Source organism: Panthera pardus, unplaced genomic scaffold (assembly GCF_024362965.1).
Source record: "Panthera pardus isolate Hobbes unplaced genomic scaffold, ASM2436296v1 HiC_scaffold_6, whole genome shotgun sequence".
Taxonomy (NCBI): domain Eukaryota; kingdom Metazoa; phylum Chordata; class Mammalia; order Carnivora; family Felidae; genus Panthera; species Panthera pardus.
The window spans coordinates 101,849,236-101,875,640 of NW_026526991.1; the positions used below are offsets into that span (position 1 = coordinate 101,849,236).

At 39.3% G+C, this 26,405-nt stretch overlaps 1 protein-coding gene across 3 annotated transcripts; it reads right to left on the reverse strand.

Annotated features, from left to right (window-relative positions):
- Window positions 1-26,156, reverse strand: RAD51AP1 (RAD51 associated protein 1). 3 transcript variants are annotated; one of them, XM_053895985.1, is made up of 9 exons: window positions 25,987-26,156; window positions 23,064-23,113; window positions 20,691-20,832; window positions 17,960-18,069; window positions 16,502-16,588; window positions 15,827-15,976; window positions 10,650-10,814; window positions 7,294-7,443; window positions 1-114 (listed from the first exon to the last, which is right to left on the reverse strand). In XM_053895985.1, exons 1-9 carry the CDS (start codon window positions 26,001-26,003, stop codon window positions 56-58), a joined length of 930 nt encoding a protein of 309 aa, XP_053751960.1. In that variant the 5' UTR covers window positions 26,004-26,156; the 3' UTR covers window positions 1-55. The 3 variants fall into 3 exon arrangements, with proteins under 3 accessions (XP_053751960.1, XP_019320346.1, XP_053751961.1); XM_019464801.2 differs by lacking the exon at window positions 1-114 and adding an exon at window positions 4,114-4,904; XM_053895986.1 differs by lacking the exons at window positions 1-114; window positions 7,294-7,443 and adding an exon at window positions 4,114-4,904.
- Between the last annotated feature and the right edge of the window lie 249 nt (window positions 26,157-26,405).

Consider the following 26,405-nt stretch of genomic DNA (forward strand, 5'->3'; position numbering starts at 1 on the left):
GTTTTAGTATTTCTACTGCAGCTGTTCAGTAGCTAGTTCTTTATGCCCTGGAGAGCTACCTTTGGGGCAGAAATTGTGGCAGTGAAGAACTTTGCAGGGACTCCCTTTGCATTTCTGTGAACAAGAGACAATGTATTTAATGCATTTCACTTACTGTCACTTCTGCAAAGAGAACTCCTCGGGTCCCTTTGCAATTATCCTTGAAACCCTTCATGGTCTGTGGACTCTCAGAGCTGGAAGGGGTTTTAGAGGCCATTCATCCATTTCCTGCCTGGGAGAAATCCTCCTTAGGGTATCCCTGGCAATCACTCAGTCTCTGCTTGAATATTTCTGACAGAGCTCACGTTCTTCCAGGCAACTCATTTCTCATCCAGCTGCTGATACATATGATTGGTGCCCAGCAAATGTTGGTTGGAAGAAATGATATTGAACAACATACCCTCCACCGATACTTGTTATCTTCTGCAGAACAACAAAGAACACATCTACCCTCTCTTCTACTCAAGAGTTCTTGAATATTCAAAACAGTGGCTTTTGCTTCTCTGGAACCTACTCATCTCCAGACATTCTGGAGTCTTATTTCAAACGCCTCTTTATATGATACAGCATCCAGGCATGATGGAGAGAACCTATATTGTAACTATTCCTCTCTACTGTCTAGTTTTTTTTTATGACCTTGCTTTAAGAGGCTACGGTTTTCTAGTCTAGGTTATGGACTGATCAGTGCTAACTCAGGCAGGAAGACCTTTACATCATTCATCTGTTCGCTATATTTCTATTAATGAAGCCTAGACCAGTATTTTCCCTTTTTAGCCATCACAACACACTCATGTTGGATTTGGCATCAGCTAAAACCAATGACTCCCAGCACTGGGTCCTCGGCAGGTTTGAGAAGTATCTTTCTAGCCAAGTTCCTGACAACAGTACGGAGTTGGGGAAGGCGAAGTCAAAGAATGGCTGGCACACTACTAGAGACTGCCTTCAGGTGTATCATTACCCTCTTGGTAAGGACTAAAACAGACAAGGGAAGTAAGAGACCAATTAGCAGAGTCCAGGTTTGGAGAATTCCTTAGAACTCCTAGATTTTACATACCCAACACACATAAATGATTAAGTCCCTCAAGCAAGACTGGCAACAAAGGACCCATTTGTCCTTTCATAGTCTGAACTTTCTATAAATGGCCTTGCACTTTTGACCATCAGTCATTTTAAAACAGGTCTGAGGGGTCACAAGTTACTTAAGCCCTGAATTGACTGATGGACATTTCAAACGTAGCAAGTAGCACAAATCACCTTAAATCAGATTTTTTAAAAACCCAAATTTTGTATTCTTCATCCCTCTTTTGGGGAAAATATTTGCTAAAAGGAGCATCACCCTGGAGTGGCAAGTATCACCAAAAGGAAAGCGTTGCTCTGGATGTACGATCCACCCACCGCTTCGAGGCGCCCTGCATTGGGCTCTGGCTGAGCACGGAGGCGTGCAGGGTCAGAATAGGCTCGTGTCAGCCAGATCCTAGGGCGTCCACGTGAGGCGTGGGGTCGTGGGCTCACTTTTAACCTCCAGGAGGACCAGCCAGGCCGTGAAGATAAATAAAAGGGGAAGAAATTTTGTGCCCCACGTTGTTGAGGCCAGGGCTGGAAGCGATTTCAGAAGAGGTCTTATGAGCTCCCTAAAATCCACCTCTCTCCACCACGCATTCAGCCCAGGTCAGCGAGGCAACATTCTGTTAGGAGGAAACTGTATCCACGTTGGGTTGTGAGGACAGAGCGGTTCAGAGCACTTTCCTCCAGTCCGCGCTCACACTCGGCCTCTCTCTCTCCTCTGACCACACTTCTACTACATGCATTCTCTGCTCTGCACCTCCCTTCACCCCGCTCCGCACCACATTCTTTCCCCACAGCCCCAGAGCCTTTGGCCCGCCAGCGTCCACCTCCACCCCCACCCCGGCCTTACTTGGTCCCCACGCGGGCAGAAGGTGGGAGGAGCTGCATCGGGCTAGCGCAGACTTGCCCGGCGGCCGCTGCGGGACTCTCACTCCAACACCCCGCCCGCCGGCCCGCCTGCGCGGGCCGGGGACCACGCCCTCCTCCCGTCGCTAGGGAAACTGTGTCCACCCTTTTTGTGACTCCGGACCTGAAAGGACTTGGGCTCTGGACCGGTCCAAACCACCTTTCACACCAGATCCTAGAGGACACCTCTCTTCCCTTTGCTCCAATTCAATCGCCCCAGAGTTGAAGGACATCCCAAGGATGGGGAGATTAGAGTTCACCCAATTGCCCTAGGCTCCTGAAATTATCCCTACTTTCTCCCTCTTCAAAAGTCTGTGGTTACCAGAAGCTCACAGCAAAAGTTCTGGATATAATATATTCAGATGAACACTTCTTGAGCATTTGCTCTGCATCAGGTTTTAAGTGCATGAAAACTAAGGGAAGTTATAGTTGAATGACAGTAGCATGGCCTGGAAGAATACGGTCTGCTTGACAGAGGAAACATTCAAAAAAAGCTTTTTGAAAGAGCAGAGGTGAACTGGATTCTTCAAGGCCAAACAGGAATTAGCAATGTAAAGCAGGCAAACAAGAGCCAGGGTAAAAGCCCAGAGCGAGGGGTAACAACATGGTATCTTAGGTGCTGGCGCAGTCCGGAGCAGGAGACCAGGTTGAAGAAGCAGGCAGGGAACAGCCAAATGGGAAACATCTTGCGAACTGAATGTTCATGCTCAGAGTTTAGAAAACTTTCTGGCAATATGGTATGAAGGATAGGCCAGAGGAGGTTAAAAATCAAGGCAAGGATGCCTGTGAGAAGTAGTAAGTGACATTTCAGAGAGGACAGCTCTGTGTAATTTATGGAATGGAAGAAGCTCAGTGACCAGTGTGAGGGGTGGATGTGCCTGAGGCCCTCCAGTTGATGGTGGTGCCACTTACTAACAGAAAATACAGGAGGGGAAACGCTGGGGGGCAGGGGGAAGTTACTGATCCAGTGATGCCTTATTGCATCAAATTATCAATGGACTAGGTAGGCTCTTGTGTAGAACAAGATCTGGGCTAAAACTCCTGACACAGTCTACCACTGGACTTTGAAGTCACCTAAGCTTTAAAAAAAAACAAAAGGCAGAGGAAAAGAATGGAATCACACAAAATAGGACATTATGGTGGGAAGAGTGAGTGTAGGGGACAGAAAACATTGGAAAGCTGAAAAACAATGAAGAACAGGCAGAGATGTGGGGAGAAAATTATACAAGAATAGTGTCACGTGGGACCAGAAAATAAAATGTGATGAACAGGGCCTCTAAGATTAGGTGAGAAAAATGTACACTGCATTTGACAATGAAAGGCCATTAGTGCTGTCTGCAAGGCCAGTTTAAACATAATTTAAAGTCGTTTTCAATACAAACTATTACTCTGAATGACACAGAGAAAACAGGTTCATCACGCTGGTGCCTCTGGATGACTAATCAGTGACATCAGTACCTCATACATGGCAGGCTCTTAATAAATCTTTCCTGTTGAACTGCACCAGACAGCATGCATCTCAATACGTTGTACCTGAATATATGTTTTCAGAAGTGGATGTCGCAGGGTAGGTTAGGAGGTACATGACAGTGTAAAAACATATGCAAGAAAAAAAATGTATAATAGCAACAGGCAAATGCTCACTTCAGTCATAATTCTAAATTACTTATTTTCACATTAACATAGCTGTTTCTACAAACATGTAAAACTGAACTAGTAATATTATACATGTTTAAATGGTTGAGATGATTTGAAGAGCTTTTATTAAAAAGTGATCAGGAGCTGGCTGAAACTCTCACCAGAAAATGTAAAATATCCATAACTACTTTTATTCATAGCAAGTTCAGAGCTAAGCTTCCTGAAAAGCTGGATTATCTAATATCATAATAGAGATGACCAGATACTTGACAGCCATCATCTAAGGTACCGGCTTAACATAAAGTGATGATTTGAAGAAACAGCTCCCTCCAGCCCCCACCCCTTATATTTACAACAAAAAGACTAAGTTGTTTGTTTTTTTTTTTTTCATAAAGCATTCATTTAATATAATGAAATATAGACAACCTAATGAAATGTAGACAAATGTAGACAGGTGCAATGGGCTCAAGGAAAGAGCATATCAAAACTTTTTCACTTTTATTAAAGGCTTTGATGAGAACTTCATAAAATGTCATGAAATTCTATTTGCTATACAATAAACATCTACTTCTGAGTAGGAGACAGGTCATTATAGCAACCATTTTAATGGGTAAATGAATTCTGAATTCTTAGTATTTGACTAAAATATGAAACATTTTTGCAATTAAACTGACAATGTAGCTTAAGTAAGATTTCAGAAATGTCTCCTGGAAAAAGTGGGAATGTTTCCTTTTAAACTCTGAATAGTTACAGTTAAGGTGCCATAAATTAGACAAAGCTAGAAAGGAGCATCATGTTTCTAGAAAAGAATAGCATGCAACATGGACATTCTCCATGTCAAACTGACAACCACTGAATGACAATGACTTATTATACACAGGAAAAATAGAACACATTCTCCAGAAGGAAAGGGCATTACAAGATAATTCTGATAAACAAACCCCTTATTGAAATCTTGAATAGCTGCAGAGAATATCATCATGGAATGGGTAGAGGCAATTTATAGGACATTAAAGGATTCCTTTATCTTATGATACCCTCCTTAAATATAAACACAAATCAAATATAAACACACTTGTAAAACTGTGATTCTCTTAATCAAACATGTGTTTACTATCACACTCAGCTACTAGCGGCATTTGGATGCAAAGGTTTAACTCGTGCTAATCTGGACAAACCCAGGCGGAGACTCTGATTTGGAGACTTAACAGACACGCCTGCCAGTGGGCTCCTGATGCTGCTGCTTCCGGACATCGCTGAAAGAAAACATAGCACCTGATGCTGATGATGTTAGAAACCTCCTAACAAAGATCAACTTACAAAACAAAAGATGCAAAAAAAGGTAAGTAGAGATTACTCTGGTATACAAGCTCTATTCAAACTACAAACAAGATCAAAAGAATGAACAGTATTAAAGATTAGAAAGAATATAGTACTGCCTATTTTCAAACATGCTCCGAAGGCAAGGTAACAACACCAAAACTTTAAGCATGAAAGCTGAAGTTGGTAAGTTGGGAGCAAATAACATTGGTTGTAGAGGCATAGAGAATAAAGAAATGCATGCAGTTATAATTTCTAGTAGTAGAAAAATCTAATGCATTTTTAAAAAATCCCATATTTTTCCAAATACTCCTTGAATCTATTTTTTTTCAAATATTAAATAACTGTAAACACGACCAATACTCTTTTTACTTATTTATACTAGTTCTTTTAAGTGACATCGTATAGTATTTGCCTTCTCTGACTGGGGCTGGGGTGGGTGAGTGAAATAGATAAGGGGGGGGGGGATAAAGGAGATTAAGAGGTACAAACTTCCAGTTATAAAAGAAATGTCCCAGAGATGAAAAGTATAGCACAGAGAATATAGTCAATAATATTAGAATAATGTTGTTTGTTGACAGATGGTGACTACACTTATCATGGTGAGAACTGAGTAATGTACGGAATTGTTGAATCAAGATATGCCTGATATTTCAGAAGATGAAGTAATTAAGAGACGTTAAGTAATTATGCAGCCTCAGACTGAAACCCTTTCCTTTTAATGCTTTTTTTTTTTTTTAATATTTCAAGCTTTTATTTAAATTCTAGTAACATATAGTGTAATATTAGTTTCAGGAGTAGAATTTAGTGATTCATCACTTACATATAACACCCAGTGCTAATCCCAACAAGTGCCCTCCTTAATGCCCATCACCCATGTAGCCCATCCCCCCACCCACCACCTCCCCTCCAGCAACCCCCAGTTTCTTCTCTATAGTAAGAGTCTCTTATGATTTGCCTTGCTCCATTTTTTTCCCTTAAATTCCACATATGAGTAAAATCATATGGCATTTGTCTTTCTCTTATTTATTTCATTCTAGCTCCATCCACATTACTACAAATGACAAGATTTCATTCTTTTTCATGGCTGAGTAATACTCCATTATGTGTGTGTGAACACCACATTGTCTTTATTCATTCATCAGTCAGTGGACATTTAGGCTCTTTCCATAGCTTGGATATTATTGATATTGCTGCTATAAACTTGGGGTACACATGCCCCTTTGAATCAGCATTTACCCAAAGGATACAAAAATACTGACTCAGACTGAAATCTGTCTATTAATACCTAGTTATCAGGGAGTGACCACTATGGACCAATCAAGAAATGTCAGTAAGGGGCACCTGGGTGCCTCAGTCAAGGTAAGCATCCCACTCTCGATTTCAGCTCAGATATGATCTCACAGTCATAAGATTGAGCCCCACCTTGGGCTCCAAGCAGAGTGTGAAGCCAGCTTAAGATTCTCTCTTTCCTTCTCCCACCCTCCCTCCCTCCTTCTCCCTCCCCCAATCTCTCAAAAAAAAAAAAAAAAAGAAAAGAAAAAAGAAATGTCAGTGAAAAGAAGTAAACCAAACCTGAGTAGATTTGGAGGGACTTAGAAAAGGAAAGGGGACAAAGGGGGAGAGACATACCAGACAGAGGAAACTGTATACAGAGAGGCTCTTAGAGAAGATATACATTGTGTTTAAGGAAGAAAAACTGTATCAGTTTCACTGGACTAGGAAGTGGACACAGGACCAGTTATGAAGCCACAGGTAGCTTGGGCATGAAATGAATGGGGCCTGGACTAGGGTTTTGGTAATGTCGGGAAGGGTGAAAGCCAAAGAATTCTTGAAGGATCAGCAAGGCTTGGCTGTGGAACAAAAGAACACAAAGGGAAGAGAAGTCAAGTCTGCTAGGGCATTTGTGAAATGCTAGAAGTCCCACGTACAGGTCCTGAGGCTTCAGTCAGACTATGATCAATGGATCTTGAGCAAACAGACTTGTTGCCAAAAATAAACATCAGGAATTGAAAATGTGGACACTCTTTGACACTGTAATTCCACTACTAGAAATTTATCCTAAGAAAATAATCAAGGATGTGCTCACAGATTTCTAAAATAAGGATGTCTGTGCTTCTTGTAACCTTATTTATGACTCTGAAAAAACAATAAGCAATCTGGATGCTCAGTAGAAGGGAATGATGAATGACAAATAAATGCAGCAACTAAAAACCTTGGTTTTGAAGAATGCGTAATAATATGGTATAACATTTGCAACTAGGAAAAAAAGCTGACAGTGATAATTTTCCAAGCCTCTGCCCTTAATCAATAAATATACCATACCTGGTGGGACCCACTTAGGTTTTTTGTTTTCAGCCAAAGGACTGCGTATTTGTAATGGTTTCCTAGTGACCTCCGAAGAACCAGAAACCTTTTTTGGTGAAGGCTGAAGTTCTGATTTCACAGAAGCTGGAGCAGAGTCTCCTGAAGTCACTTTAAAAAATATACATAGAAAAAGGTTTTCATAGAGGAAGAATAAGTCTGGCAGGTAGGTATAAAAATTATAAAGTTACATAATCTCATAAAAATTAAAAAGGCAAGATTATCAATTAGAGAAACTAATTATACACAAACATTTATTGAGAGCCTAAGAACAGCCATCTTTAATGAGCATTTATATGCCAGGCAGTGTGGTAAGCATGCCATATATATCGCTTTTAACCCTTAGAGCAGCTCTCATACCGATATTCCTAGCCCCACTGCCAGATAAGGAAACAGACAGGCTGAGCAGTCTGCCTGCAGTATGCCAGCTGGTGCGTCCCTGAGCCAGGATTAGGAACCAGGTCTGGCTCCATAGTCCATATATTATATAATGGCGTCTCATCAGTATGTGTCAGTGAGACAATATATTAGGCTCTAGGGTCACAAAGAGCTCACAGATCCTGCTGCCAAGGAATTTACGGTTTGGTCACTAGACTCTAGTAGAAAGGGGAAAAAAGTAAAGACATGTGTATAATGCAGTGGGGATAAGAGATAAGACAAAGTCTAGAGGTATACACAGGAGGGAACCTACAATCTGTATTCATACCTGCATAGGGGTAAAAGTTACAAGGAAGTTGTTTGAGGATAGTTTGAGCCAAATCAAGGTTGAAGAGGAAAGATGAGTTAGAGGGAAGTTTTCCAGGCAGAGGGAGTAGAGCATGCAAAGCTGGAGAATGCAGCAGGTCTCAGGACCGGCCTCCGGTTCAGTATGGCTGGAGCAGGAAGGTCAAGGAGAGAGACACGGACAGGGTGCACATCACTGATGAAGAGCTGTGTGCACCAGTGAAGGTGTCTGGCTAGTCACAGTCATGTACTGGTTTTTCTTGGGAACACTTGTGTTCTGAACACATCTTTCTGATGGTAGCGTATGGCAAGCAGACCACCTAGAAGGCTCTTCAGGTTATAAAGAGGTAGGAGGTGATAAAGGCCTGAACCCAGGGAGCATGAAGGAAAGAACAGCAGTTGGAGATCTTTTAGGAATTAGATGGGGGGAGGTAGTGATGGAGATGAAGAAATAATCATAACTTGCAAGTTCCTGTCATGGGCACACTGCTGGATGGTATCATTTACCCAGAGATGAACACAAGAATGAGACTAGGTTTTGGTGTCTGGGGTGGGGGGAGAGAGGAATGTGCTGGAAATGAAGGGAGGAGAGGTAGAATATAAATTCACTTCTGAGATAATGCTTGCTGTGATATACCTAAGGATATCTAAAGGTATTTGAAGATGAACATTTTCACTATATACTCTTCTTAATGTTAACCTCTATCTTCCCTAGATCAGCACTGTCCAACAGAAGCTTTTTTGCTGTGATGGAAATTCTGTGCTATCCGTGTGATAGCCACTAGCCACATGTTGTTATTAAGCACTTGAAATGGGGTTAGCAAAACCTGAATTCACTTTTAAAGTTTATTTAATTTTAATTAAGTCTAATATAGCTGTATACAGCCAGTGACTATCATATTGGACAGCACAGCTCTCAAAAATTTTCTCTATCAAGGGAAAAATTGTAACATGTGCCTGATGAAAAGACTCTCAATGGTTATTCCATATGTTACTAGTGGGACTAGTAATATATTCCATATTTCCTAATTCTTAACCCCATTATTTGGCAGTTAAATTTTACTACTAAAATTATATTTTAAGCTTCCTTGTGAAACAACTTGCTCCAATCCAGTAGACCTGAAATGGTAAATTCCAATGTGTAAACTAACATTTTATTCTTAATTTTTAGTATGTCTTGGTGAGGAAGCATAAACAAGCATCCAAAGAAAATATAAAATACATTCATACTGTCAATGACTTTTTCATATCAGTTTGTGGTAGGCAGAAGGATGGACCCTCAAAGATGTCTATATCCTAATTCCCAGGACACGTGTATGTCACCTTCCACAGCAAGGGACTTGGCAGATGTCATTAAGTTAAGGATCTTGAGAGGGGGAGACTATCTTGAATTATCTGGATGGCCCAATGTACTCACAAGGGTCCTTATAAATGAAAGTGAGAACCAGGAGAAAGAGAGAGAGAATCAGTGATGTGATGTGAGAAAGTCCCTGCCTTTTCTGGCCTTGAAGGTGGAAATGGACCCCTGTGGACCACCAGTCAAAGGGCACAGGCAGACTCTAAATGCCAGAAAAGTCAAGAAAAGGAATTTTCCCCCAGAGCCTCCACAAAGGAACACAGTCCTGCTACTAGCTTGATTGTAGTGCAGTGAGAAGCACTTTGAACTTGTGGCCTCCTCAATTATAAAATTATAAATTTGTGGTTTTAATCCACTACGTTTGTGGCTATTTGTCATGGCAGCAATTGGAAACTAATATACAGTTTTATATCTAAAACCCACTGCACTTAAAACCTAATTTCTGAAAACCAGATGAATTTGTCAATTTAAAAAGACACTAATTAAAACCTTATTAATTCAGAATACAGTAGAGGGAGGAATATGAATCAGTATTTAGTCCTTATTTCTCAGTAAGTACTCAGCACCACACTAGTTAAGGTGACAGCAGCTCCCAGCACCAATAAATGGAGTCTGAATAATGGAAATCTTAGTTTCAAACAATGAAGACAGAAAAATATATATCGATAAGTAAAGAAAAATCAAGTTAATGTAAGTTATAGTTCATAATAATCTATTATATATTATGAACTCAAGAAAAACCAAAAAAGCCCTAAAACACATAGCAAAAGGGTTCTCAAATCAAAGACTAAGTCAAGCATGAAAGCAAGAAATTAGAATCATGTAAACTTCCCTGTTAACTGCCTGGAAAAAATGTGGTCCAGTGGCTACAACTTGGGCTCTAAATGGACAAAACTAGGTGCAAATTCTAGCTCCTCATTTAATTAGCTGTAAGAATTCCTACAAATTATTTAACCTGTCTGAGCCTCAGTTTTCTCACTATCAAATGCAGGTGATAATAGCTACCTCAGAGGGTGGCCATCAGTGCTAGTGGAGGGTAATTCTAGTAAGAGCTGGTAGGCAGTAGACAGTGGGCAGAACTCGTCTGCTTTTCTCCCTTCCCCATCCCTCCTTCCATCTACGTTTCTTAGCTAGAAATGAACACTGGCAAAATGTTACGGAGAACAAAGGCAAAGGTAAGAAAAACACAAATAAACCAAATACGTTTTATAAAGTTAGTGTTTTGGATTAAGCTTACCCAAAGTATTACATTTGGATTTAGGTTTCTTCTCCTTCTTTTCAACTGGGGATTTGACCTTCACTTCTTTCTTTTTAATTTCTTTCACTTTATTTTTTCTCACAGTGAAGTCTTCATCATTATCTTCACTCTCACTAAAATCAGAGTCATCCTCAGACTCTTCACCTAAAACAAGAGGATTGCATATACTTGATCTTTGTTCTAAAAAGTGAGGCTTCTATGTATACCTGAAACTAACACAACATTGCTTGTCAATTTACTTCAGTTAAACAAAAAATGGGCTTCTATGGCCTTGAATTTACAGCCTTTGCACTAGAGTCTTGTGCGCCTCCTGCTATGCTATGCCACCGCAGTCACTGAGAGGTCACCTGGGTTTGAATCCTGGCCCCTCAGCTCACACTTTGTGTGACCCTAGGGCGCTCACTTCACTCGGCTTAAGTTTTCTATGTATAAAATGAGGATCACCATAAAACCTACATCATAGGGTTGCTGTGTGGATTCAATGAGTTAATAGAGGCAAAGCCTTTAGAATGACATCTGGCAGACAACAAGCAAAACAGAATTGTTTGCTCTTACTATTATCATTATAGTTCCCATCAGTAATCTTTGCTTCCAATGTTTCCAGTTTAATTCAGTGACTTTCGAAAAGAATGATAGGGTACAACATTACCAACTCTTTCAAAACAATGACCTTGATGGTGATAGTAACATTATACCTTCCTTTAATCACATAAACTTCAACATTCTAGAATAGAAACCCAATGGGAATCTAGAACAGACTAACCATACCACAACATCTTAACTTATAATCCTACATATGATTTCATTTGGGCACACCTGTTATTTCCCACAAACCCTTCTCTCTACTGCGATGCTACAAGCCAGAGAAGTAATAGATTAAGGAGCTACAGCTGCTCTGAGAATAAGCACAAAGAATAGCTGATAGTCAAGCAAAGATTCTTCTATTTTGGGTGGGGGAGGGCCAAGGAGGGGGAGGGGGTCAGAAAACCATGTCTTGTAAATAATAAATTCTGAATGCTAAGTGTAAATAAGGATTATTAGGACTATATTCATAAAAACTTTACTTTTTTTTTAATTATAAAAGCAGTGTATGCTTATTGCAGGAAATGTAGACCACAACAAAAAAGTATTAAGGCAAAAGAAAATCTCCTAATCTCACCACTCAGAGATAACTGTTATGCCCATCACATATAATATCTACCTATCTGTAGGAAATATTTTATATAAAAATAAATATCCATAAAGTTTTTCAAGCATACACAACCTGAAACAGTAACACAGCACTCAGATTCAATATTCATCAATACTTTGCTACATCTGCTTCATCTCTCTCTCTCTCTCTCTCTCTCTCATCTTCTTCCTTTTCTTCTGGAAGTATGTTAAAATAAGTCTGAGGCATCAGGTCATTACAATTGTACATACTTCACACTGCATCTCTAGAACACATGAGCTTTTTTTAAAAAAACACAACAATGTCATTATCATATCTTACAGTATCAACGATAGTGTCTTGGTATAATCTTCTATCCAGTCCACATTAACCACTTTTTTTTTAAGCCCCCAACATGGGGCCTTGAACTCACGACCGCAAAATCAAGACTTGAGCTGGGATCAAGAGTCGGACACTTAACTGACTGAGCCACCCAGGTACCGTTTAATCACTTTAAAATAGAGCTATTGGGGCACCTGGGTGGCGCAGTCGGTTAAGCGTCCGACTTCAGCCAGGTCACGATCTCGCGGTCCGTGAGTTCGAGCCCCGCGTCAGGCTCTGGGCTGATGGCTCGGAGCCTGGAGCCTGTTTCCGATTCTGTGTCTCCCTCTGTCTCTGCCCCTCCCCCGTTCATGCTCTGTCTCTCTCTGTCCCAAAAATAAATAAAAAACTTTGAAAAAAAAAATTTAAAAAAAAAATAAAATAAAATAAAATAGAGCTATTGAAGTAACCAAGTCAGTTGTCCTATAGAACTTCTGACATTCTGCATTTGTTGTCTGCTTCCTTCCTCATGGCGTTTTGCTTATTCTGTGAGCTGGAATTTTCTCAAGGCCCAATTAGAATCAGGCTCACCTTGTTATTTTTTTGTAAGAATGTACTTCATAAGAATGCTCTGTACTTCCTATTATATCAGATCAGAAAGCATAGAACATATGGTTGTCCCACTCTTGGTTGGCACAGTTGCCGCCAGCCTGAATTCTCATCGTGAAGATCCTCGTCAGCTTTTCATTGATGGCCTTTGCCTAAATTAACAATGTCATTATGATCTTCAAATTACTATTTCCTTATTCTGTCTTTCCATACAAATAAAAACTTAAAAACACATGAGAGTAATCAACCCACATATTCACATGATGATTACTGGGTTCTATAGAATTAGCCATATAATGCCAGCAGACCACACGAAGGCTGCTATATATAGTACTTTGAAAATCAAGTAATTGGGGCACCTGGGTGGCTCAGTCAGTTAAGTGTCCGACTTCAGCTCAGGTCATGATCTCACGGTCCGTGAGTTCGAGCCCCGCGTCGGGCTCTGTGCTGAGGCTCAGAGCCTGTGCTCAGAGCCTGGAGCCTGCTTCGGATTCTGTGTCTTCCTCTCTCTCTGACCCTCCCCCGTTCATGCTCTGTCTCTCTCTGTCTCAAAAATAAATAAAGATTAAAAAAAAAGAAAAAAGAAAAATCAAATAATTATTTCTGGAGTCCCAAAAGGACCTAGGTTCAGGGAGGGCAAGTAGTGTGGAGTTTCTCCAAAGTTTCAAAATATAGACTCTAGAAGGACCAAACTTCCTATGTATCCCACAGTTCTGGTAGTGCATGTGTTCTTTTCTTGGCCTGAGAGAATAAATGGTAGCAACTGGCTAAACTCTACTTATCAAACTTATCTAACGGTAAGGTCCAACTGACCATCATCAGTCAACAGAAAAAGCAGTTAAATCATCTGGTGGTGGTAAGTGGAGCTCCCAGAATTCCAAGTCATTAGCATACCAAATTGGTGAAGCTGAAAGGCCCCAACAATGGGGTTACGGATTCTGTGAATCTTTAGATGTCCTTAAGAAAAGTCTATGTTCTCTCCAATTTTCATTTTTCTTTCCCTGCCGAAGGTCACAAATGATCCTTTCTCTTCTCATCTAACTACCATTCTATTTTGTTTCTATGAATTTGGCTATTTTAGATACCTCTTATAAGTGGAACCACTCAGCATTTGTCTTTTGTGACTGGCTTATTTTGCTTAGCATAAAGTTTTTACGGTTCACCCAAGTTGTAGCGCATGATGGGATTTCCTTCCCTTTGAAGGCTGAAATTCTATTGTATGTATAGACCACATGGTGTTTATCCATTAAACTGTGATGGGCATTTGAGTTGCTCACCCCTTAGCTACTGTGAATAACACTGCTATACATATGGGTGTGCAGATATCTGAGACCCTGCTTTCAATTCTTTTGAATATATACCCAGAAGTGGGATTGCTAGATCACATGATACTTCTATTTTTAATGTTCTGAGGAGCTGCCACCCTGCTTTCCACGGTGGAAATCCCACTAAGAGTGAACAAGGGTTCTAATTTCTCCACATCCTTACCACACTAGTTATTTTCTGTTTTTTTGACATCCTAATGGGTGTAAGATGACACCTCATTGGGATTTTGATTTGTATTTCCCTAATGATACTGATATTGAGCATCTTTTCATATGCTTTTTGGCCATTTGTGTTTTTGGAGATTTTAACAACTTCCTTTCAAAGGCATAGAGGCGACTTTAAAGTCACTATCCAAATTATAATCTCGATAAAAACTTACTTTTATAAAATTATTAGAGAGAGAATATATGAGGTTGGAATGCAAATAAGAGAATATTATTCTTTTCAAATTCTATCATACCTCTAGAAACATAACCCATTAATTACATAAACCCAGTAAACAAAGCAACTGATTTCATTTCCACACAAACATTTTTAACCACTATTAAAGACAAATTAATTTCATTGGCATGTTAAGTAGACTTGCAATTTATAACTTTAAAATTGTTGACTGATTTTTCTGACAAGCATGTGTCAAATAACGATAATGACATTCTGGAAGTGCCACAATCATATCCCTGAAGAAACAATTAAACTGACAAGGAGTTATTTTCTTATTTTGGGCTTTTTTGTATTAAGTAACCTTAAGTTGGGAAACATTCAGTCCATGCTCTACTATGCTTCTTCAGGGCATTTTCTTTCCGTGGCTCCTACTTTCCGGTGCTCCAGTTACATCAGTGTTTCTCAAAGTTAGATCCCTAGACTGTCTGCTTTGGGATGACCCAGGTCATATAAAGGGGCAGGTACTGGTTCAAAAGGCAGACGTCTGGGCTCTACTCTGTCTTCCTCTTCTACATAGCTCTTCTACGATGACACTTGATACATTCTACATTTCATTACTGTCTGTGTCCCCTCACTCAACTTTAAGCTTCTTAAGGGAGCTCTGTTTTGTTCACTGCTGTATTTGCTGTATTCATTGCTGTAGTGTCTTCAATATAATGCACATAACAGATACTCAAATATTTATAAAATGTTGATGAACAAATCCATTTGTCAATAGCATGTTAAAATCTATCAAAATATAGCATCCGATTTGGCACAAATTTATGGATTTATTCATTTTAATTTTTAATTAATATATTATGATGCTCTGTCCAGGTCACTATGCTTCCCATTTGCCCTAATTTCTGAATGAATCTGAAAAACAAAGTCACAAATAAAAATATAGGTTTCATATCACTTCATCCCCAAGATACTTCATGGATTTCTAGTATTATAGAAAGAAGTGTACACTTCTTAGAAAGTGCCAGCCTGCCTCCTTAGCCTCTTCTAGAACATTCTCTGCCACAGGCTTCCTGATCACTTTCTTCTATGTGTGCTTGTCTATGCCATTGTTGATGCTTTTCTATCAGTCAGGAACGCTATTTTACCCTTTTAGTTTGTGTAAATACTACTTATTTTTCAAGGTACAGCTTAAAGGTCACCTCCACATGAAGCTTCTCCCCAAATGGCAGAGCTGGATGTAACTGTCCTGTAAGTTCAAGTTTGCATATACCAAACATTTAGCACAGTGCTTTGCATCCACTAATGGTCTTTAAGAAATTTTTACTGAATTTCCATAGGCTTAATTTGGAGGTAGGATATAACTCACCAGTTGCAAAGTCTGGTTCAGAGTCATTAGCACTATCGCCATCACTGCCTTCCAGAAGAATCTTCCTCTGTTGTACCATAGCCTTTGATGCTGCTTTTCTTTTCCCTTGAACACCAGGAAAATCATCTTCCTCAGTAATCTTATCCAAATCTTCAGGAGAGGCATAAAAACCAACAGAAAACTTTTTGTGACAGATAATATTGAAAGAACTGCAAAATAGACTTCTATCACATCCGTTGTTTTTATCTGCCCAGCTTCATTCCTCCGCTGCTTCTAATAGATCACATAGTCCAATCTGGCACAACCATGATAAACGTCAGTATCCTGACAACAGAGTCCAGTTTAAGGATAAGTGTGAGACCCAACTGAGGAGGCTTTCCCCAAGAAATCTGAAAAGTGGAGCAGGGAAGATGCAGCCCCTTTCTTCAGTGGTCAACAGCTATCAACTAGAAGCCACCGGTAGTCATGACCTTCCACCAGGGAAGAAAAGGAAAATTGGTCTGCAGTAAAAGAGAAAAAGACTAAAACACAAAGAAACAAAGGAGAGGAGGTGAAGAGAACCTTGACAAATTTAAATATCTTGGTTCTAGCTACAGTGTCAGGTATTGAAATAGAAGTTAGAAAAATAGCTTGTTGATAGAAAAAATTAGTATTATTATTAATATCAAAGCTTACCTAAATAATTGCTGGCTACACTGCAATTGGAGATATGAGGGGCCTTACTCATTGTTTCACTTTCACGACTGTCACACTTTTCAATGCCTAAAGATAAGGAGGAAGGAAAAAGATACAGATGCACCTTAGTCAATGGGTAGAAATAGGAAAACTGGTGTTCAAATGTAAAAGCATTCAGATACAGATGAATGATCCAACCTCAAGCTAGTATGACTTACCTTGGAAAGGTCAGCATACGGTTTAGGAGTTGGGCTCTGAAATCAAACACACTTAAACTTAAGTTGAAATTCAGGCTCTACCCCTCCAACTGGCTACACGAGTATGGGAATATGGCTTATCCTAAGACTTAATGTCCTCATCTATATTGTGGAGAGAAAAAATAGAGCGTGGACTAATTGGGTGTATTGTGGGGGATCAAAGTGGGTCACATGTAGAAATTGCTTACTGTAGTGCCCAGCACATAGGAAACAGTCAATAAATACTAACTATCATTTCTGTGTAATAGATACATGCTTTTACTAACAAAGACTTTTCAATCATTATAATAACCTTAAAATGATCTAAAGTATTTCAAAAGGACTTTGAGTTATGGTAACTGTACTATTAAATCCCAGTGCTATAAAGTATATTAATCTATGAGAAGTGGTACTTCCAAGGAAATCCTGCTATATATTCTACCAGCTCTTACAGGAGAGAGATGAGTTCCATTTTCTCAGTTTTGGATATAAGATAATTCTCTTTGTTTCTTTGATTTCCTGATTAGTAAACGGCTCCCTAATCAATCAACAGTGTTTTATTTACTGTCAAATAGGAGGCAATAATGACTGAAACATCTATACCCCTAAATGAGCTAATGAGTTAAAAATATCCTCCAACATAAAAGAAGCTAAGTCAAAACAATTTCATCCAAAAAGCATGCTAACAGTTTGAATGTCTTTTCCAAGAATAATGATTTCTGCCTCTCCAGAGTATCAATATTGCCATCTGCTACACAGTTGCTAGAAAAATCGAAGGAGAAAAACCCAGAGAAATCCAGAAGTCCTACATCTTGTAAGTCCACTGAGCCTGCTAACCAAACTAGTACCTTCAGCCTTCGTAAATAATAAAAATTACCCTCACTAGTAATTTGAATTTTGAGAGAAAAGAGATGGGTTATTAGGACTGTATAGACCAATTCATTTGCTTAAGAAATTAAATTTCCACTGTAAACAAAAGTGACTTGCATCCAAGCTCATAGTCCATGACTTAGTCCAGAGTTGGCATCAGGTGTTAAGCAGAGAGATGCGTGTGCATGAACGACATTCATGCAGAATAAAGCACGGAATCTAATTATGCCAGTTGCTCCATTTGCTATCCAAAGTATTAAACTCTTATTGTTTCCTCTATGAAGGCTCATCCGGAGACACAATTACAAAAGCAATGAGGTTACAAAAAGAAATATATAGAAAGTAAAGTTACTTTTATCTTGAGCCTCTTCCGCATCAGTGGTGACTGTTGGAAGTTCCTTCACTGATAAAGCAAGTGCGACTTCTAAGTCTCGCTGGTAGAGCTTGTCATCTAAAGCCATCCTAAAGGGAGGCAAAAAAATAAAAATGAGTTTTTAAAAATATCAATCTCAACCAAACAGCAAAATCTGAGATTTTTCTGAATCACTATTTAAGAGCTGCTAACCTCACAAAAATGTTTTCTAAATAGTAATCGTGATCATAACTGACTTTAATGGTTAAGACTGCTAATGTGAAGTAATGTCATGTTACAGGTGCATACGAGATTGAAAGAGCAGCAGTCTGTGCTGTTGTACGTATTGCCTCCTTTCAGGGTAATGTCAGTCCTTGTTACCAACGCCAAGCACCTGCTCAACCTAGAATAAAGACTTTCCTCAAAAATCCACTTAGAAATCTTCTTTGACCTCACTCACACCTCCTTAGACAGGTATTATAGCTCTTTTATTAAACTGTTCCTCCCAATCTAGACTTTAACAAATATGTCACCAAGTACTTACTGTGTATGAGGCACTGCACTAAATAGAATACTAAAAGTACCCTGAAGGAGTCTGCAATTAATGAGGAGGGTAGGGAAATAAGACGTACTGATAATTTTCCTATATGAGCAGATTATTATGTCTCCTATTAAAGGTGGTCAGAGTGTTAGGGTGTGTAAGAAAAGAAATCAAAGACAGATTTAAGAAAAAAGTTATATAAAGGACGAAATACTGAGATGCACCTTGAAGGATTTATTTTTTAAAAATAAGTTTTATTGAGATATAATTCACACAGCATTAAACTCACCCTTTTAAAGTGTACAATTCAGCAGTCTTTAAGTATATTCAGAGTTGAGAAACCATCACCACTACCTACTTTCAGAATATTTTCATCACCCCCAAAGAGACCCTATATCCATTAGCAGTCACTCCCTGCTTACCCGCCCCTAGCCCCTGGCAACACTAATCTACTTCCTGTTTCTATGGACTCACCTATTTTAGACATCTCAAGTCAATGGAATCATACAGGTGGACTTTTATGTCTGGCTTCTTTTGCTCAGCATGTTTTCAAGGTTCATCCATGTCGTAGCATGTATTAGTACTTCTTTTTACTGCTGAATGATATTCCAGTGTATAGACAGACCACATTTTATTTATCCACTCATGAGTTGGACAGACATTTGGACTGCTACCATTTTCTGGCTATTGTGAATAATGCTGTGAAGCTTTGTGTCCAAGTTTTTGTGTGGGTATATGTTTTCATTTCTCTTGAGTACATACCTAGGCAGGGTCATAGAATAACCCCATGTTCAACATTTTGAGGAACTGCTACTCTGCTTTCCAATGTGGCTGTACCATTTTACATTCCCAGCAACAATGTACAAGAATTCCAGTTTCTCCACATCCTCATTAACATTGGTTATTGTCTGTCTTTTTGATTATGGCCATCCCAAAGGGTGTGAAGTATTATCTCACCATGGTTTTGATTTGCATTTCCCTGATGGCTAAGGATGCTGAGCATCTTTTATGTGCTTATTATTAACTTGGAGATGTTCTTTGGAGAAATGCCTACTCAAATCCTTTGCCCATTTTGTAAATTGGGTTATTAATCTATTTACTGTTGAATTGTAAGACTTCTTTATATGTTCTGAATACAAATCCTTCATCAATTATATGATTTGCAAATATTCTCTCTCATTTGTAGGTGTTGGTTTTTTTTTCCCACTGTACTTAAACCTAGCACAAGAATCTCAAAACCAAAAACAAAAAAAGAGAAAAAAGTAAAGAGCAGGACATGGGGTAACTTTCTCTGTGTTAATGAGCTTTTCTCCAGCTTGCAGCAGTGAACCACACCATCCCCCATGTTCCATTTGTTAATAGTCCCCTTCTGCCAATCTCCTCTCCATACTTCAGGTTTGGGGCCTCTCAGGACTTCCTTCCCTCATTCTCTCTTCTCTCTTGGAACTAGTGGAAATCCGGAATTCATCTAGAAACTATAGGACCTTTTCAGTGCTGGACCAGTCTAAACAATATAAAGAAAAAATATCTTTTATCTGCAGAAAAATACATGGTTTCAATTTTTATAAAACTATCTTTACAGATTGTAATTTTAAACAAAGTAGTCTTGTAAGACTTGAAGACTTTAGAGACAGATATACAGTCCTATAAAAGTAAGCTGTACCTCCTAAACTTTGTAATTGTCTTTAATGAATACTTAATGAATACTTAATGAATACTTTAATGAATACTTAACACTTAAATGAATATTTCCTAACATGTTTGTGAATTTCTTTTTTAAGGCAGAAAGTCAGAAGGGGATTAATGGTACATCCCTGTTCTCCTACATGCACTAAATAAAATAATACCTATGACTGGGCTCAAGTTCTAATTTAAACGAAGAGTTCAAGGGACGCCCAGGGGGCTCAGTCGGTTAAGTGTCTGACATTGGCTCAGGTCACGATCTCGTGGCTTGTGGGTTTGAGCCCCATGTCGAGCTCTGTGCTGGCAGTGCAGAGCTGAAGCCTGCTTCACATTCTGTGTCTCACTCTCTCTCTGCTTCTCCTCCGCTCATGCTTTGTCTCTCTCTCTTTCAAATAAACAGATAAATAAATAAATAAGCATTAAAAAAAATTAAACCAAGAGTTCAAATTTGTCCCTCTTTTAAGTTAACACATCGAATGTATATTTACTGTATGTCTTACCTCTCACCTTTTTTTAGGGGTTTTCTCTTGCAATGGGATATCTTCTTTCTGGAGATTCTTCAGTTTAGGTTTCCTTGTTTCTAGTTTTAACTCCTTTGGTGTTGTTCTGGGTTTTTTATTTAAAGGTGCAGTTGCAGAAATAAAGTCATCTATTCGTGTGTGAATCAAAAATAAAAGAATATATAAAAAATAAATTAATTAAACAAAATAAAATATGAAACTGCTTTTCCTAAGAAATAAAACATTTTCTTAGCAGCTGAAATTCACTACAGTGTGTGTTCAAGGTCTAAACATTAAGAAAGTTGTTTAATTGCCATCATTTAAAAAATGTTGGCGTATTATTTGTCTTTATTCTCACTCATGCTTTTCAATTTTGTTTTAGTGGCCTTTGTTTATTAAAATATAAGTCTATCAAAAGCCAATTCACTACAAAATGTGATCTAGTTCCATTGACATTCAACATAAACCTGCTGTGGTAGTTTTTTTTTTTTAATTTTTTTTTATGTTTATTTATTTCTGAGACAGAGAGAGACAGAGCATGACTGGGGGAGGGGCAGAGAGAGAGGGAGACACAGAATCAAAAGCAGGCTCTGGGCTCTGAGCTGTCAGCACACAGCCCGACGCAGGGCTTGAACTCACGAGCTGTGAGATTATGACCTGAGCCGAAGTCGGATACTCAACCGACAGAGCCACCCAGGCGCCCCCTTGCTGCGATAGTTTTTACACACATGTGCAGCACATGGATGAATACCCTCAGGGTACACGTAGTCTTGATTGCAGCGTTAGCATTTATTAATACATGTTGTCTCTGCCAAGTTTCCCCATGTTGGAATATGTTAACTTGTGACTTACCACCACGTCCACCCCATAATGTCTAGAACACTACTGTCAATTTATAAATATTTGGTGACATACTGATAACAGTAATAAAAAGCTACAGGTCAGAGTCCACACTATTTTCTCCCAAGTCTTAGACACATTTACAGTTGAGCCCAATGCAAAAAACAGGTTCCTTCAAACCTCTGGATAACTGAACATTTGACTCACAGAAAGCTCTGTCTGAGAAATACAAAACCTATTTCGAAATATGATGTAATCTAACTGTTTCTCACACTTTTTGACCAAAGTTCCCTTAACAGCAGAGACAAAGAAATATATAACCCAATAGACTATAGCCTATGCCCAACCTTTCTTCAAGGTCTTGTTTTTGTTTCTTTTTTCCTTTCCAAGTTTTTATTTAAATTCCTGTTAACACACAGTGTAATATTAGTTTATTAGTTTCAGGTGTACAATTTAGTGACTCTACACTTACATACAACACACAGTACTCATCACAAGTGGTACCCTCCTTAATTCCCACCACTTATTTAACCTACCCACCCTCCACTTCCTTCTATAATCATCAGTTCTCTATAGTTCAGACTCAGTTTCTTGGTTTGCCTCTCTTCCCCCACCCCATGTTCATTTTGCTTCTTAAATTTCACCTGTGAGTGAAATCATATGGTCTTTGTCTTTCTCTGACTGACTTATTTCACTTATCCTCTAGCTCCATCCACATTGTTGCCAATGGTAAGATTTCACTCTTTTTTATGGCTGAGTAATATACGATCTAGCAATTGCACTACTAGGTATTTACCCAAAGGATACAATAATACTAATTGGAAGGGACACATGCACCCCAATTTTTATAACAACATTATTTACAATAGCCAAACTATGGAAAGCACCAAATGTCTATCGACGGATGACTGGATAAAGAAGTGGTATAGAAGGTTGGGGCGCCTGGGTGGCACAGTTGGTTGCGCGTCCGACTTCGGCTCAGGTCATGATCTCACAGTTCATGAGTTCGAGCCCCACGTCAGGCTCTGTGGTGACAGCTCAGAGCCTGCAGCCTCCTTCGGATTCTGTGTCTCCCCCCTCTCTCTGACCCTCCCCGCTCACACTCTGTCTCTCTCTCTCTCACTCAAAAATAAATAAACATTAAAAAGAAAAAAAAAAGTGGTATAGAAGGTCTCATTTTATTGTACAGTTAATGAGGATTTCACATTATATTCTGTAACACATTTGTGTTTCAAAAGACAATGTGTTCCTTCTTAGGGAAAGAGATAGGTGGAGACAAACCACACTATGAGAAACATGGACCTAGAGTAGTTTAGATCTAAAGAGCCATTTCACTAGGTCCTGTTCATTTATCACTTACCTACATAATTCTTGTCAGTGTAATTATCAGAATTATCCCACATGCTTAGAAAATTACTTTTGCAGCCCTAGCTCATATACAATTGGGTAATATGTTCAATATTAGAGTTCTATATGTCATATGAATTCTGAGAAAATAAATTTCCAAGTTTTTAAAGCAAAAATATGAATCTCTACTTACCATCACTGTCAGAGTCCTCAAACTGTGAGTAATTGACCGATTTCTTATGCCTATGAGCAAGACAATTTTTTAATTACACAAATGCCAATTTCCCACCTCTAATCCTTAAGACCATTGACAGTCTGAGTAAATGAAAATGTGTTTTGATTCTCCTAAGAGTACTTAAACTTGACAGGGCACCTGGGTGGCTCAGTCAGTTGAGCAAACGACTTTGGGTCTGGTCATGATCTCATGGTTCATGAGTTCAAGCCCCGCATCGGGGTCTGTGCTGAACCTGGAGCCTGCTTCTGATTCTTTGTCTCCCTCATTCTCTGCCCCTCCCCAACTCATCATGCTCTTTGTCTCTCTTTCTCAAAAATAAACATTAAAAAAAATTAAAAAAAAAAGAAGTTGGATTTTACAGTAGGGACTTAGCATTAGCTAAAATAGTTATAACCATACTTGATATACCTGATAAGGAAAAAAAATAATTCAGATAACCCTCAAAGTAAAAATAATATCATTAGCACAATTTATATACCGTTTAATTGCTGCGGGGCATTTATAAGTTCCTGTTGTATCTATTCTTTTGTTTTATATATGCATTGTCTTCTTACTAGATTATAAACTTGACACTTAAAGATATTTTCTCTCTCTTTTTAATCTCCCCACAATACTAAATAATGTTCTTCATGCAACGGACGTTGAAACAATGGTGACTTTGTACCTACCACCTCAGATGAATCTTCATACTACTTTAGAAAACCATTAGAAGAAAGTGATATTCAAAGTGAAAAAAAAATAAATTCACTTTCTTCATTCTTCCTCTAAGCACTAAATGAAATGGCCTTGTAGTTTTCTTTTCTACCTTCCACCAAACACCCAAGTGTGAATAACCTAGTAGGTCAGTTGTTCTTTCAAGGAAAATGGGTATTCTACGAAAAAGAGGTCAGGTCAGCTCCCAACTCAAACAATCTCACAAGTGCTTTGCCTGAAGACAACCACCATAGAAGTACTTTATGTATGTATTTCATTTCCTCATGTAGAATATTAAAATGAAGAATACTCTTGTTACTCTCCTACTCTTTGGAGTTAATGAATTTTAAAAGCTGAATAAAATATGAAAGCCTCTTTAGAAATTCTGAAACTGAATCATAGTAAAAATAAAAACTCTTAAAAAAAGAATATGCTCAGTAATTGAGCTACAGTGAGGATGACAATTTTTACTGCTTCATCAAGCACATTCTTAAGTGAAACTGGTATTTTTTTTTTTTTTTTTTGTACCCTGAATGTGCAGCAGGAAAGAATACAATGACACTTGTGCAATATGGTGCCACTGCCTTGATTCATGCTCAGGTGCCAGCAGTTACACCACCATTGCAGTGCAGATGATAGAACAATGAAAAAAGTGAGCAATGTCTTAGGATTATTGTGAAAATAGTTTTGACCTCATGGACCTCCTCAGAGGGCCTCAGGGAACCCTGGGGGTCTTCAGACCGTACTTTGACAACTGCTGTTCCAGACAAAGGGATTATGTCCTCGCTACTTGGGTGGACATACTGAAAATCCATTTCAGACTTCATATGTTCAAAATGGAACTCCTGATCCCCCACACCTCCTGAACCTGTTCCCTTTCCTAGTCTTCCTCATCTTGGTTAGTACAAAGACCGACCATTCAGTAGCTCAGGCCAAAAACACTGTGAAATCATCCTTTTTTCCCCTTAACCTCCACATCTATTCCATCAGCAAGTTCTGTCAGCAGTATCTCCAAAATATACCCCAAATCCATCTATACCATTCCATGTCCACTGATAACATCCTACTCCAAACCGCTATCTAATGATGTAGTGGTTTCCTTGTTGCCATTCTGGTCACCTTATCTCCCATTCTTTCTCCACCAGCAGCCAGTGAACTTTATAAAACCAAAATTAGATTTTCCTGCCCTATTTAAAACTCTCTGTTGACTTCCCATTGTTCGTAGAATACAATCCAAACTCCTTTTTAAAGCCTGCAAGGTCCTACCTACTCTGGCCTCTGCCTATTTCTCTGCCTTAATCCCCTACAATTCTCCCCACTGCTTGTTAATGCTACAGCTTTAGAGGCCTTCTTTCTCTTCCTCAAAGTCAAGCTCAGGGCCTTGGTTTTTGTCCCCTCTACATGGATTGCCCCTGATTTTCGCTGGCTAGCTCTTTCTCATCACTCATGTCTCAGATCATGTATTATCTCCACAGAGAGGCACATCCTAACTACAGTGCTTACAGAAAGACTTTCCTCCTTCTCACTATCACTTTGCGGTATTTGTGGCCCCCTACCCTCACCCCTGTAACCTCCCACACCTAGTGGGATATATTAATCCTTATTACAATAACTTTCTAAATGAATGGCTGACTGTAGGCCTCCATAGCACTCCACTGTGGTTAAGTAGAGCAATAGTTTCAAATAGTATAATGGAAAACACAGAGGCTCTGGAACCAGTACGATTTAGGTTTGAGTGTTATCCTGCCACTCACTAGCTGTGTGACTCCGTTAACTTGGCCTTTTTGCCTGGGAGTTTAAATCGATAAAACAGGAATATCTAGACTGCTATATCAAAGAACTATAGTGATAAAATAAAGAAGTAACACGTGAGTAGGAGATGGTTGAAATGTAAAGCGCTGTTCGAATGCTAACAGACCAAAGGTTTATTTAAATGGCTGGGTGGGGGGCAGTAAAAGAATCGGCAATTGCTGCAAAGGAAGGCATAGAAGGATAAAGGTAGGATGCTAGGATACTGCTGTGGAATGGGCGGCTCTCAGTGGAGGCTGGAGAGCTCCACAGAAACCGTCCATCCCACCTTCGCTACCCACCGTCCTATTCGGCCCTTTCCCGTCAATCGTGTGCAGGCCAAGTTCCTACGGCGTCTTCCTGCTTCTTCCCATCCCCGCAGATGTCATGAACTACCCACCTCACAGGCCGCACCATGGCCCCCTCCAAGGCTGAAAGTTTGCAGCTTTCAAGCTCTTGTTGGCAGCAGTGGCTGTTTCAATTCCCGCCCAAAACCAGACACTAGAGCTCTCCGCCCCCTGCCACCAGCCCTCCAATGATTACCAGCCATCCTTGCTGCGGCGCATGCGCACTGAGAAGAACTGCTGGCTCTCGCAGTTCCCAAGATATTGCCCTTCCGCATCCGGTCTACCAAAGCGGAGCACAAGCTTTGCCAATGCACTTTCGTCACGACAGTGGATTTTTTTTTTTTTTTTTTTTTTGAGCCTTCTCTGAAATTCACAATAATAGTAGAAATACGCTTTTTTACATTTTTAAATGGCTAAGTTGAAGCGATATGGGAAAATGGGGCACTTAGGCCTGGAATTTTCTATACAGTGT

What these genes read in the sequence shown, in the direction of transcription:
- RAD51AP1 (XM_019464801.2), bottom strand. An exon ending in GGAAGAGGCTCAAGATAAAA is followed by an intron (nt 16,589 to 17,959) that starts GTAACTTTACTT and finishes CCTTATCTTTAG; the next exon opens with GCATTGAAAAGTGTGACAGT. An exon ending in ACCTAAGTGGGTCCCACCAG is followed by an intron (nt 4,905 to 7,293) that starts GTATGGTATATT and finishes GTTTTCTTTCAG; the next exon opens with CGATGTCCGGAAGCAGCAGC.